The 15,654-nt window shown below is 39.5% G+C and overlaps 1 protein-coding gene across 1 annotated transcript in view; it reads left to right on the top strand.

Moving 5' to 3' along the window:
* Positions 1-15,654, top strand: part of LOC126249047 (ER degradation-enhancing alpha-mannosidase-like protein 1) — a 182,535-nt gene that overhangs the window by 112,867 nt on the left and 54,014 nt on the right. The window contains exon 6 of the mRNA XM_049950674.1: positions 6,903-7,023. Coding sequence (XP_049806631.1) covers positions 6,903-7,023 — 121 coding nt within the window. The remainder of the gene's footprint in view (positions 1-6,902; positions 7,024-15,654) is intronic.

Below are 15,654 nucleotides of genomic sequence, written 5' to 3' on the forward strand. Positions count from 1 at the left end.
AAGGGTGCTGCAGATGACAACCAAAGAGATCCTACTGTGAAATAAAATGGCACCCCAGACCATTGCTCCAGGTTGTCGCACCATATGCTGGGCGGTGGGCGACAGATTGGTATCCCGCACTTATCCAGGACATCTCCGGACATGTTTCAACGTAGGACCTTATTGACTGGAGTAGAATTGTCTTCAGTGATGAGTCCTGAAACTGAGCCCCACCAGTGAAGACACGTCTGGAGACGCCTCGGATAGCGGTGGTACACCAACCAGACTGTCGCCCACTAACGGCCCGGCAAACAGGAGTGATGGCTTGGGATGCCATTTCTTTTCATTGCAGGACACCTACGGTTGTCATCTGTGGCGGCCTTACAGCACAGAGGTATGTTTATGATATCCCTTTTTCCGTTGCCCCTCGTGGAAAACCATTTTGGGCTTACATTTCAACAACATAATGTTCGTGCACACACGGCGAAAGATTTTACAGCTTGCCTTCATGCTTATCCAACTCTACCTTGGTCAGCAAGATCGTGAGATCTTTCCCCAGTTGAGAACATATGGAGCATTATGGGCAGTGCCCTCTAACCAGCTCAGGATTTTCATAATCTAATGCATCACTTTGAGAGAATTTGGCACGATGTTCCTCAGGACCGAGCGAGGTGGCACAGTGGTTAGCACACTGGACTCGCATTCAGGACAACGACAGTTCAACCGGGCTATCCTGATTCAAGTTTTACGTGATTTCCCTAAATCGCTCTAGGTAAATGCCAGGATGGTTCCTTTGAAAGGGCATGGCCAACTTCCTTCCCTAATCTGATGAGACCGATGACCTCGCAGTTTGGTCTTTTCCCCCAAACAACCCAACCCCCTCTCTATTCCTCAGGAGGACATCCAATAACTTTATCAATCAATACCAAGCCGAATAACTGCTTGCATAAGGGCCAGTGGTGGACTAGTGCATTAATGAAGTGCTCAATTTGTGAATCTCTTGCTTGTGAATAAGTCATCAATTTTTCTGAAATGGTACTAATTTGTTTTTCTGTACATGCACATCACAAATATTGATTTCCATCCCATTCAGATAGTTCCTTCACAGTTCAGTTTTTCGCTTACATAGAGGGCTATTCCTAGTCCGCCAGCAGGTTATTTCGTCCAAAAGTGAAGAAATTTAAAGGTCTACAATTAATTAGAACTTGACAGTATGTTAATATTCTGGTAATGACAATGTAATATGTCATGTTATTATTTAAGGTCTGATAATTGGAGTCGTGAGAGAACATCCTGTAGGCTAAAGACAATATAAAAGGTTTGGTGTAAGCTCCAGTTATTGGGACATGTATGTCTAAACACCAGCTGTATGTAGTACCTGTTAACTTCCAAAAAGTATGATAACACACTGATGAACTCTAAGATGAGCTTAGTGCACACATTACGTTTGCTTGTCATACACTATAGGGACCAACTGATGTGGTGAAGTGGTTAGTCACTATCCAGTATCTAGACTTAGATTTTCCTCGGCTTCCTTAGGTTGGTTCCCGTCCTACACACACACACACACACACACACACACACACACACACACACACAGCTGATTTTTTTCCCCCAAACAGAGTTTGTGCTTTGTATCTAATGACCTCATTTTTGCTGAGCCATTAAACTGTTACCTTTCTTCCCTCCACTTTTGGATCCAATATTTATGATTTGTATTCCTCTTATTTAGTTCTTAGCTTAGCTTTATGAGCATAACATGCACAGTGAATCAGTTAGTTGTCATACTGAAAACAGTGCTCGTATTATTTTGACTGTTGTGTGTGGTAGTCATATCTTGTGGCACAACTGGCTCTCTTACTGTGACAGCACTTCTTTTGCATGTGGAAATCCAGCTTTATTTCCTTTTTTCTCTTTGGTGAGTGGAGTATTGCTTATCATAATACACACATCAAAAAAAGTTTTGCATCACATCAGTTTAAAGAGTTCCAGAAGCTGTACAGAAAATTGGAATAGATGTCAACATAAACATCATTACCACCCTTTGTATTGGTCATGAAAACCACACATTGCATGTTGTACCATCATACAGCGAGACCTTCAGAGGTGCTGGTCCAGATTGTTGTACACATTGGTACTTCTAATACCCAGTAGCACATCCTCTTGCATTGATGCATGCCTGTATTTGTCATGGCATACTATCCACAAGTTCAACAAGGCATTGTTAGTCCAGATTGTTCCACTCCTCGGCAGAAATTCTGCGTAGATCCCTCAGAGTGGTTGGTGGGTCACATCGTCCATAAACAGCCATTTTCAATCTATCGCAGGCTTGTTTTATAGGGTTCATGTCTGAAGAACATGCTGGCCACTCTAGTCTAGCGATGTCATTATCCTGAGGGAAGTCATTAACAAGATGTGCACGATGGGGGCACGAATTGTCGTCCATGAAGACGAATGCCTCACCAATATGCTGCCGATATGATTGCACTATCGGTTGGAGGATGGCATTCACGTATCGTACAGCTGTTACGCCACCTTCCGTGACCACCAGCGGCGTACATTGGCCCCACATAATGCCACCCCAAAACAGCAGGGAACCTCCACATTGCTGCACTCACTGTAAAGTGTGTCTAAGGCGTTCAGCCTGACCAGGTTGCCTCCAGACACATCTCCGACGATTGTCTGGTTGAAGGCATAAGCGACACTCATAGGTGAGGAGAACGTGATGCCAATCCTGAGCAGTCCATTCGGCGTGTTGCTGGGCCCATCTGTACCTCATTGCATCGTGTCGTGGTTGCAAAGATGGATATCGGGAATTAAGTTGCGCATCATGCAGCTTATTGCGCACAGTTTGAGTCATAACAAGACATCTTGTGGCTGCACAAAAAACATTATTCAACATGGTGGCATTGCTGTCAGGGTTTCTCAGAACCATAATCCGTAGCTACTGTTCATCCACTGCAGTAGTAGCTCTTGGGTGGCCTGAGTGAGGCATGTCATCAGCAGTTCCTGTCTCTCTGTATCTTCTGCATGTCTGAACAACATTGCTTTGGTTCACTCAGAGACACCTGGACACTTCCCTTGTTGAGAGCCCTTACTGGCACAAAGTAGCAATGCGAACGTGATCGAACTGCAGTATTGACCGTCTAGGTGTGGTTGAAATACAGACAACACGAGCCGTATCTCCTTCCTGGTGGTATGACTGGAACTGATCGTCTGTCAGACACACTCGATCTAATAGGCACTGCTCATGCATGGTTGTTTACATCTTTGTGTGGCTTAGTGTCATCTCTGAACAGTCAAAGGGACTGAGTCTGTGATAAAATATCCACAGTCAACGTCTGTCTTCAGGAGTTCTGGGTACCGGGGTGAAGCAAAACTTTATTTGATGTGTGTATATTCTGAACAATTCATGCAGGTTTCGTATGTTATTAAGGGTGTGGGCATGCCTCAGCATAGACTGACAAAACAGTATTTTGACAGTGCAGTACACTGGTTAGTACCTGAACGGTTTACAGAGTCTCACTGTCTTTATCTGAAAGTGGAGGTGCGTGAAGTTATATATACACCGAAAGAATGCACAGGCTACCAAATGTGGTAATATTCATTGTAGAAATCTGCTAAAAGCGAGGTTGAGGACAGAATGCCTAGTGAATGTTAGGTGGACATAAAGGGAAATTCAGTTAGAGAGATAATGATTTTTTAGTAAGTGTGCACTATCAGAAGTGAGGGCCATTATCACTATTCAGCATTATAATGTGAAGGGGCAACTGGAACAATACTTTCAGAAACTGTAAATTATTAAATTTGTGAAGAACATCATTTCAATGGCTAACCCGTTGTGTGTTATACTGTGTGAAAAAGAACTGTGAATGGGACTGTAACAAATTATTACCGCTATAAACTTGCGCGCGCAGGCCCCGCATGCGCCGCCGCCGCCCCCCCCCCCCCCCACACACACGCGGAGTTACTCGTTTAACCCTCTGTATCTCGTTGCTAAATTTAGATAAAACACCATTCGGCTCTCTTTCTCTCATTACCAAATTGGAATAAAAGTAAGGCACTTTAGTCATTGGAATGTGATATAGTTGTCTCAAAACTGAACAAACTTCCTGGTCATTCCACAACCACTGTTCAGGGAAAGAATTGATAAGTATTTTCAGTGATTGTTTCCCCTTTGTAACAGTATGTTACAAATACAGTAAAACAAACTCTTGGTTAACTGAGGTTTCGTACGTTATTAAGGGTGTGGCATGCCTAGGATGTCTACATCTACATCTACATCCATACGCAAGCCACCTGACGGTGTGTCTAGTGTTAGAAAGAGGAAACTGCACATAGAAGCAAACAACCGTGATTCAGATTTTGTCATGTATGGAAACAAATACAGAATAATATGTAACAAAGTATTTAAATAGCGAAACAAATGGCAAACGATAAATTCATCTGAAGTGCTATAAATAAATCAAAATCTGTATGATGGATTGTCAAGACTGAAATAGGTGCTGAAAAAAACACTTTTTAACCCTAAATTATAAATTGATGAGAAACTGTTATAAGTTTGAGACAGATTTGTGAAGAATTCATCTTGTACTTCACAATTTCAAGCAAAATTGATAATTTCTCTCCTCGTCAAGTAAATCCCAATAATGCAACCCAGATGTGGAGAGTTTAAATTCACTCATGTATTCTCTGATAAAGTGGCTAGCATTATAAAATCCTTATAAAAATCTTAAATTTGTGGACTGGGATGAAGTTCCAGCAAAAATGATAAAAAGAGGATGCTACAATATTTGCACCCCAACTCTGCCATGTAATAAATCAATCATTTGATAAGGGCTGCATTCCCAACTGTCTGAAATATGCAGAAGTTTGATCTATCTGTGGAAAAGGAGACAGAATGAGGTAGGAAATTTCTGCCCAGTATTAACATTATCATTTCTTTCTGAAATATTTGAGCAAACAGTGTGTAATCAATTAGAAAAATAATACAGAAAAAATAACATTATTTTTAATAACCAGTATGTATGTATGTATGTATGTAGGAGGGGGCAAAGTACTGTTCTCGCTGTTAATGAACTAATCACTAAAGTAAGCAAATGCCTCGCTAACACTGAATATGCGTTGCTTAATGCATACGCAGTGTATTTTGTGACATCACTGATACCATAACCCATAAGCTGTTGTTTCTCAAAAGGCTGCTTATGGCTTATAGAAAATCTATCTCAAAAACAGAGTCTTATTATACAACAAAAATGTGAGAAATCCTGTTCTAGTCGAAAGGAATTTCAAGCAGGTGTGCCCCAGTGATTCATACTAGAAGAGTTACTGTTAATTTATTACGTAAACATGTCATTAAAGGTAACTTCAGAAACAGTCTTGTATGCAGATGACTCAAAAGCAACACTTTACTGTAAAAGTAATGAAGAACTATCACAGAATACAAAACAATCTCTTCAAATACTTGCAAATTGAATAAAGAATATTGCTATCAAACTGAACATTACAGAAACACCAATCGTACATTTCAGGGGGGAATGTTGAATATATATCACAGTTAAATTATGAGGGGAGAGGACTGATTGCTGTAGACTCCGTTAAATTTCTTGGAGTTACTGTAAACAAAAACTTGCATTGGACTGATCACATGGATTGCTTAGTGAAGTGATTAAACAGTTTTGTTCATGCATTGGGTGTTTTAAATAAAATAAGTGACTTAATTGTTAAGAACATTGTTTATCGTGCATATTTTATGTCAGTTGTAGGATATGGCATAATTGTTTCAGGCTCTGAAAAAGCAAGCCTTCACAGCATGTTCAAGCTACAGAAAAAATCATCAGAGCTATGATGGAAACAAACAATAGGCAATTGTGTAAACATTTTTTCATAAAACTTCACTTAGTGGCAATTCCTTCTATATTTGTATATCAAATACTCCTCTTTGAACTAAAAAAACCACATATTTTGAAGGAAAATCTCTTACACATGTTTACAAAACAAGGCATAGATCAAACTACACATTACCTTGTCACAGACTTAGCTTATTTGAAAATGTCCCATATTACATGGCTTTGAAGCTTAGCAGTAAAATACGGTCATCGTTTAAGGAGTGGAAGCTAGAAACCACAAGCAAACATTGAAATATATTTAAAAAGCAAATATTATTACGTGTGGAAGATTTTATAAATGAGGACAAGTAGCACACATGATTCCCCTCATCTGTACGTATGATCTTCGCGTGTGTGTGTGTGTGTGTGTGTGTGTGTGGGTGTGTGGGTGTGTGGGTGTGTGTGTCCTTTTAATGAAGGTATGTTCTTTTTATATACACCCATATTTATAAACTATAGAAACAAACACTACAAATACTTAAAAAGAAAATGTTACAACACTGTGGAAAAATTTAAGAAAGGGGATGAAGTATAACACCTATTTAACTTTTTATGTTGTAGCATGCTGGCGTGTCTGTGCTTATTTTTTCACGTGTGTTTATGTTGTTTTTATGTATACCTATGTAGCCATACAACTGTAATCATTGATGAGTCACTATGTGTCATGTGACAATGAAGATTCTATTATGGCAGCCATCACACCAAGAGTGAAATAGTCTCCAAAACATTTTCATTATACAAAATCAGAAGAGAGTGTGGGGTGCAGGATTGAGTGGGGGCAGAGGGTTGTTCGTATGTTTACATTTAATTACGTGCTCTTTCTTTGGTTCTATAATTTGTGGCTTGTTTTTCCACCTTTATATGCATAACACAAACACTTTTAGGCTCATTAATTCATTTGTTTGTATTGGAATTTACATGTAAAATTACAATGTCTTACAAATCCCAAAACTACTTCTGAGGACTTAATTCTGCTGACCTTAAAAATTACTAGTTCACAGTCTGAATCACATAAACATATTTCTATTTTTCCAGGCGTCCTCATTGCAATAGAGGTGTCGGTGATCATCCACTTTACGTAAATGTCGATATGTACAGTGGTTCTATACAGACATCTTGGATTGACTCACTTCAGGCTGCTTTTGCTGGTGTGCAGGTCAGTTCACAAAAAATAAGACTTTCTGTTTTTCTTTTCTTTTGGAGTTCAAGAAATAAATCTTGGAGCTCAGTAATTGCTAAGTAGATGGCAAGTACAGTTACGCAGTTTCAGTATTGTTACACATAATGTGTAATGCTGTCGGGAGACTGGAGTTTCCATCATTATTTTTGCACACGACAACCTGGAGGGGGAAGAGGTCGCAGCTAAAGTTTTGGCCAAGTCTGATGCAAGTCTTGGATGAAGTGCTTAAAATTGATAAATCTTTCAAGGTTGCTTCTGCAGCTCAGCATGTGTTTTCAAATGAAATTCAGCTTTCCAGAGTTGTTAGTTGTCACCACAAGCAGTGGTCATCTGATCATTCTGACTCATCCTCTAATTCTGCCTCTAAGTCTCACTCGAGTTCACAAACATACAGATCACTGGTGTCCTTTTCCTTTTTCTTACATCAATTCTTCTGCTCCCTTTGCAGCAGCATTGGTTTACCCTTCTTTTTAATCAGGTGGGGCAGAATCACCCTCCCTCCTCAGCACCACAATGTACATCAAAGAATCTCCCATCTGTCCCCGACGGCAGCAGTAGTCACACCAGAAGTGGATGCCAACACCGTGCGACGGACGGCCGGGCCTATGGCAATAGCGGTTACGTGGCCGTCGTGTGTCGGCAAGTGGTCCGTCGACTGCATACTCGGCTGTGACCTGAGGACGCTTCGTTACGGCTGCAGAGTCTGCAGTTTCCGTGCTACCATGGAGGCTCAGATCGGACTCGACGTGAATCGTCCAGTCAGTGGGATTCCAGCTAGACGACAGCTCTGCAATGTCTTTAATCAGTGAGCAGGCTCAGTTAGCCTCTGCTGCAATGGGCCCAGTATCTACTTACAGGAAGAGGCCCCCAGGTAGGGGATGGGCTTTTTGAAACCACGAGTGATGTGAGTGAGGGTCCCAGGTGTCACATCCTACAGGTTTCCGTTAAACTGGGTCCTTGTTCGCAAATAATTGATGGAAAAAAAAATTTCATGTTACTCTGGAACCTTATAAGTAACAAAGTTATTTCAAGCAGTGGTGTAACGTTGTGGTTAAAGCACATAGCTGAGCTGCTGAAGGTGGTGGTTTCAAATTCAATCAGAGGATACTAAATTTTTATTTTTAAATCTTAATGAAATTACTTTAATTTCTTTTTTTTTTAATTTGTAATCCTTTGCTGTGTCAATTTGATCATCGTATTTACATTTTTATTTGCTCTCACTTTTTCTTCCTATCATTCATTCTTCATTGGGACCCTTTTTACTTGGGATATTAATTATTTATATGTATTAACTTTGATTTAATTTCTTCTGTTATATCATTTTATATTTTCATCCATGTTATTGCAGTCACTATCTCCCACGCAGCCATGAGATGTATATTTTTATTGTTAGGTGAAAAATTTGATAAAAACACTAAGAGCACATCTGAATTACTTAAAGATAAATGCAGAATTGCTAAATATGAATTTGCAGTCAAAATCCATTCAACTCATTGGTGCACCAGCTTTTAGTAATGCCTGGCATGAAGAAACAGTGTTTCATAATATTACTGAAGTTTTCTTGCCTTTGAATTTGTTGAAGAAATAATGTGAATGTAGAAAGATGGTGTTTATATTGTTTCTGTGGCATGAGAAGAATTTGTTTTACTTGTTTGTATGACGATTACCATCCAATAAAATGCACACACCTCAACAAAAAATAAATTTTTGTGACTATTGCACAATCAATATGAATATTGATACCATATTTTACCTTTTGTTCTTAAATCAAGGAATAGGTGTTTTTGAACTATTAAATATTGCACCAGATGAAGTAAGAATAATTAATATCACATGGACAAAGATTCAAAATGTAGAAAGAGTGCTACAAAAGTGAAATGAGAGCAAATAAAAATTATAGTATTAACATTAAAATGATGTGGCAAAGAATTAGAAATAAAAAAAATACATTTGAACCAATTAACAGAATATAAATAATGATCAAAGTCACTTCTACCTGTATTCGAACACACCACCTTCATCGTATCAACTACATACTTTAACCACTACACTGCATGACCACTTGAAGTAACTGTGTTGATTATAAGGCCCTAGAGTAACACACAAAATTATCTTTCATTGATTACTCTCGAACAAGGCACTCGCTTTGATGAAAGCCTGCAGCATGGGATACCTGGGATCCCTGACTGACACCGCCATAAGATGGTTTCAGAAAGTCATTCCTACCCGTGGGGACGTCTCCTTGTTAGTGGTGTGGTTCCCGAATTCTACTAACATTTCCGGCTTAGACGATTTTACCAGTTTTGGGTCATAGTAGAGAACCAAGTTAATTTATTGCCAACCACAGTGCCTTTTTCTGATCTTGATGTCATGTGCACTTCGTGTAAAGAGATACTTAAACCAATCCCCGAATGTGCTTGTAACTTTACGGCTCGCATTTCTCTGAAGTGTTACGTGAATTTTGCCAAGCTTGCAGTTCATGCGGCTGTTCGGGTGATAGTCGCATTGCTCCAGGACCAAGGCATTATTTCTCCAGTTTCCACCAGTCAATGGGTTAGTTAGTTAGTTAGTTAGTATGGTGTGGAATGTGTCAAGTGCACAAGAAATGCACATATGATACAAGATTTTTAATATATATTACAGTACAGTGTTAAAGATTAATATTTCTGTTATTTATCCCATTCCCTTAAATGGCACAACATGCATATACTATATTAATAGATTTATTTATTCCCATTCAAGAATTCATCTATGGTATACAAGGAGTTGTCAAGGAGATATGATTTCTATTTATTTTTGAAGCTATTACTGATGTCTGTCAGACATTTTATTTCATCTGGTAATTTGTCAAAAAATTTTATAGCAGCATATTTTACCCCTCTCTGTGTCAAAGATAGGTTGAGTAAAGGATAGTGTAAGTCTTTCTTTTTTCTGGTATGATCCATGTTGTTGAGAATAAATTTCATTAGTGGATAAATGTACTGTGAGGCTGTTGTAGGAATTCCCAATCTTTTAAAAAGATTGCCTACAAGATGTGCGACTATGAACCCCACACATTATGCTAATCACTTTCTTTTGAGCAGTGAATATTTTTTGTCTAAATGTTGAGTTACCCCAAAATATTATTCCGTATGACCTCAGAGAGTGAAATTATACGAAGTATGTTAGCTTACTAATTTCTATGTCCTCAAAATTGACAATTATTCTGCTTGCAAAAGTTGCTGAATCTAGTCGCTTTAGAAGATCCAAAATATGAATTTTCCAATTAAGATTCTCATCTATATATGCTCTACCCTGTCTACTGACATCTGTTGATGTGTTATATTTATTGAAGGAACTTTCATTTTTAGCAGCAGAAAATTGGATGTACTGTGTTTTTTTCAAAGTTTAGAGCAAGCCCATTTGCAGAAAACCAATTAATTACTTTTCCAAAGACCTTCTTTGCATCATTTTCAATTGGAGTTTCTTTCATTGGATTAATAATGATGCTTGTATCATCAGCAAACAGTGTCAGTTCAGCTTCTTGTTTCGGGTAAGAAGGGATGTCGTTCACATATATCAAGAACAGAAGGGGACCAATGATTGAACCCTGTGGAACACTTAATGTAATTTCATCCCAGTTAGATGAAGTCGCAAACTTATTTGAATAAATCACTTAACCCATATAAAGAAACTTTTTGTTTCCTGTTCTGTAGGTATGACTTAAGCCACTCACATTCTATTCCATTTATACCGTAGAATTGTAATTTCTGTAACATAATGTCATTGTTCACAAAATCAGATGCTCTGGACAAGTCACAGAAAATTCCTATTAGTGACATTTTACTATTTAAAGACTCTATTATGTGGACAATGAAATTGTATATTGCTCTCTCAGTGGAACCGTAGTTTTGAAATCCAAACTCTGATTTACTAAGTATCCCATTGCTGTTGAGATGGCTACCCACTCTTGAGTACATTACTTTCTCGAAGATTTTTGAAAATGCTGTAAGCATGGATACTGGTCGATAATTGACGTCTGTGGTGTCCCCTTTTTTGTAGACAGTCCTGACTATGGCATATCTTAATCTGTCTGGGAAAATACCTTGAGTTAGTGATGCATTACGTATGTGACTCAAAACATCAGCTGCAATTGCTCCACATTGTTTTAATATCTTATCAGAGATGTCATCTACCCCAACAGAACATTTATTTTTCAAAGATTTAATAATTTTACTTATTTCACAAGAGGTTGTTAGGTGAAATCTAATGTGACTAAAGTTTTTCAAAACAGACTCTTCCATGTACTGCCTGCCTTTTTCTTTTGAACTGTTCTCACCAATTTTTTCTCCTACACTTAAGAAATGGTTGTTAAATACATTAGCTACTTGTGTACTGTTGGTTAGGATGGTCTCTTTCTCCTTCATAGTAATGCTACCTACCCCAGTGGTTACTTTTCCTGTCTCCCTTCTAACGACATTCCATAGTGATTTGATTTTATTGCCGGAGTTGTTAATTTCTTCTCTAACATACATATTTCTTGATTTCCTTTCAACTTTTCTCAGTATGTTACAATAATTTTTATAGTGTAAAACTACTTTTTCTTTCTGAAGACACTTTAATACCTGTAGTAATCCAAGATTTCATTGAAAAGTGTGTGGTGTTACATTCAGTAATTTTGTTTGGAAAACAATGTTCAAAAAGGGATATAAATTTATCAAGAAATATGTTGCATTTATCATTAGCATTTGGCTCATTATATACGTCTCCCCAATTGACATTTCTTAAACTCTCTCTGAAGTGCTCGGTAGATAGTGGGTTGAGCAACCTCAGACTTTCACTTTAATGGTTTCTGAACTGAACACCCCATTAGGTTTTATAAGTTAATCAGTTGTGCATGATGGTCTGACAATCCATTTACCACAGGGAAAGCATGTGTTTGTTTTACATCCTCTTTCTGTACAAATACATTATCTATTAGAGTGCTGCTGTCTTGAGCTATACATGTAGGGAAATTGGCCACTGATTCTAAGTTACATGTTCTTAATAACACTTCTAGTTCACTTTTCCTCAGAATTACTTAGAAAGTTTACACTGAAATCACCAAAGATTAATAACTTCTTCTTTTTGTCTGACAGACAGCATAATAGGGAGTCAAACTTTTTTATGAACAGCTCCCAGACTCCTAATGGGAATCTGTACACTGTTGCTAATATCAATACTACCTAGCTGAAGTTCACATGCACAAACCTCAAAAGTGCTGATCAACACAAAATTTGCTTACTTCTACAGTTATGTATTTATACCCTTTCTTATGAAAATGGCAACTACTCCTTTATCCATCCTAGATCTAAAAGATGCTAAGTTATACCCATTTATACTGACAATATCTATCCCCACAGTTACATGGTGTTCAGACAGACAGAGTATATCAGTCTCATTTTTATTTTTGAGATCATCTAAACATGCTAATAGCTCATCTACTTTATTCTTTATTCCCCTGATATTTTGATGAAGTTGATACTGCCCTTAGCTTTGCCCCTATGGTGGTCATTAAAAGCAGAATGGGTCATTACATATTTGCAGCGATTTTAAGTCTACTGTTAATTCCCAGTCTAGCACCGATCTTTATTTCCTGTCTCACCCACAAGAGTCGTTGTCTAAACTGACAGCAGGCCAGTATTATTCGAAAAAATATTAAAGGATGTTTATTTCCAACTGCCTTTGATGATGCTTCCCATCAGTTTCTAGTTTTAAATACACCATTTGGCTTATTCATGTACAATTCCCTACTGTTTGGGGTAGTGAGTGCATCTGCCATTTTCCAAAATTATTTAGAACAGTTGTTTCACAGTATTCCTCACTGTTAACTATTTGGGTGATGATATTGTTACAGGGCCAACACATGGGAAACTTTACAAGAATCATGAATAGATTTTTTAATGCCTCCAGGAAAACTTTTTATGCTGTCAGTTAGAAAAGTGCAGTTTCTTTGCCCCCAACATCAAATATCTTGTGCACATATTTAGCCATAAGAGTATCACTCCCATGTGTGAACACTTCAGCTTGTTTATGAAAATGGCAGCCCCCACTAACCTTAAAAAGTTGCAGTCATTTCTGGGGAAACCCGTGCACTATGTCAAGTTCATTCCTCAACTGATGCAAACTGTCTCCTGAAACTTCCTGGCAAAGGTCCCGAGTTCGAGTCTCAGTCCGGCACACAGTTTTAATCTGCCAGGAAGTTTCATATCAGCGCACACTCCGCTGTAGAGTGAAAATTTCATTCTAGAAACTGTCTCCTGTCTATCAGCTGCACAAGAAGGGCACCAGATTTGTGTGGTCAGTCAGCCGTCATCAGGCTTTTTAGCACTTTCAAGGGGGCTCAAGATGGCTCTGTCTGATGCCATATGTGCCAGATCTGCCATTAACATTTGTGATGGAGGCAACTCATTACGGCAATGTGACAGTTTTGTCCCACAAGTTGTTAAATGGTTTAAAGCAGCCAATTGCCTTTGCCTCCAAAACGTTGAATGCTGCACAGCTCAGCTACTCCCAAATTGAGCAGGAGGCTTTTACAATCATTACTGGAGTCAAGAAGTTTTGTCTATGTTCGTATGGCAACAAATTTCACCTGCTGTCTGCCCACAACTGTTTGGTTTCCTCGTTCGGACATTGGTCTAAGCTCCCAGATACGACGGCACAGCATCTGCAGCACAGAACGGTATTTTTGAATGAGTATCATTACAAAATCCATTTTTGCTCTACTTCCAAACATGCCAACACAGACGCCCCTGTCCTGCCTCCCTGTTGGCCCCAACATGTAATTTGATCAGAAGGAAAGTGTTTCTTTTGCCCTGGATCAACAGCTGTAAACAGTCTTCTGTGCCTTGAATTAATTCCCAGAGGTGGTGTGCAAGGTCGTTGGCAGTCCAGAAGTGTTGGCCAGACCACATTTCACAATTATTTTGTGTTACGTTACTGGGTCAATACCCTATATAGAGTCTCTACATTGGCCACAGAAGACTCATGTCTGCCAGGTCATTATTTGAATCTCACTCCAGCCCAGCATCCTCTGGCTCCTTTATACATTGCATTGAAGGATGACGTGGATGGAGGTATTGACCAGGCAACATGTTTACCCGCCAGGCATCGATGCCTGGGGTATAGGGTCCACATCAGTTTTGCAGAGCCATTTTGAAGTGCTGTGTGGTTGCTAGTGATGGATGCCCTCTCCTAATTTCCATTTGTGGCACACATCATCCACCACTACACCTACTACCATTCTTGCCCTTGAGAGGATTTTCACTATTGATGGGCATGTTGCACCCTGTGCTGGATAACGGGCTCCGGTTCACATTGACTCAGTTCAAGGCCTCTTTGTTGTTGAAATTGCATTGACCATCCGACCAACGCCTCCTTTCACCGTGCCTCGAACATAAGAGGCTGAGTGGCTGGATCACACCTTCAAGACTCAAGCATGCCTTGCAAGGCATCCTTGTGATTTCAGTCTACCCTCATCAGTTGGGTCAGTTGGGCTGGAATCCTGCATGGGTGCAGGCATCACACCCTGTTAAACCACCTCCATCCCATGCAGTGTGCCCATCCTGTATACAAGCCCATCTACTCACATGTTTGACCAGCATCCAGTGTAGACTGACTGGGTTGTCGTAGGCCACAGAGACCATCAGGTGTTCTATGTTGAGGCTGTACATGTTCGCCTGACCACCACACCACAATGCCAGGTAGCCTGTGCTGTAGCAGTGTGGTACCTATGGGGAGAACTTCGGATTGGAGTGGGTGCTAACGGGGCAGATAATCTGCAATGAAACAGATCAAACTAACCCATGCCAGTGGCCATGCCAATATGACCATCTCAGCAGATGGAAAACAAGATATCATTTAAAAGGCTTAAAATGCCATAGTGTTTCTGTCGTTGGTCATGCAATGGGATAAGATTCAGGCAAGGAGAAATGAAGGTGGACAGTCTGCCCAGTTCTTGGTTGCTCCAGAATTGATGGAGAATCAATAAAGACACTGGCTTTCGTTAAAAGTATTGAGGATAGGCTGGGAGATTTGCTGCAGTCGAGAAAATGAGAAATGGATCTCTGTTGAACAAAACTGTAGATTCTAAACAATCACAGGCTCTTCAGGCCTCTGTCAAGCTTGCAGATGAACCAGTTACCAACTCTAGTCATAACAAACTCAGCGGGATTGAATGCATGATCTTCCATTAGGACATAACACTACAAACAAATGGAGAACTGTGTGATAACTGGGAGCAGTGCAGAGTAAATTTTGTTTGTCACATTCAGAGAGGACCTAAGGATAAGCAGTGGACTCTGTAGCTTTTATCCTAGCCGTCAATTGAAATGTTTTACCTAGGGAACTTGAGTCATGGTTTATAGGCGTGATGTCAAACCATATTTTCCACCTCGTATGAGACAGTATAGGTGCCGAATTATGGGCACATGTCCTCCTGTTGCACTAATGAGACTACTTTTGGGATATATGGAAAGACAACATCTAAGGACAGACTTTGCAAACTCCCTACATGTGTAAACTACACAAAACACCACCCTCCTCATTTGCCAATGTGTACAGTTTCAAGACGGAGAAGAAAATCCAGGA

The sequence above is a fragment of the Schistocerca nitens genome, chromosome 3 (assembly GCF_023898315.1).
Source record: "Schistocerca nitens isolate TAMUIC-IGC-003100 chromosome 3, iqSchNite1.1, whole genome shotgun sequence".
NCBI classification, from domain to species: Eukaryota; Metazoa; Arthropoda; class Insecta; order Orthoptera; family Acrididae; genus Schistocerca; species Schistocerca nitens.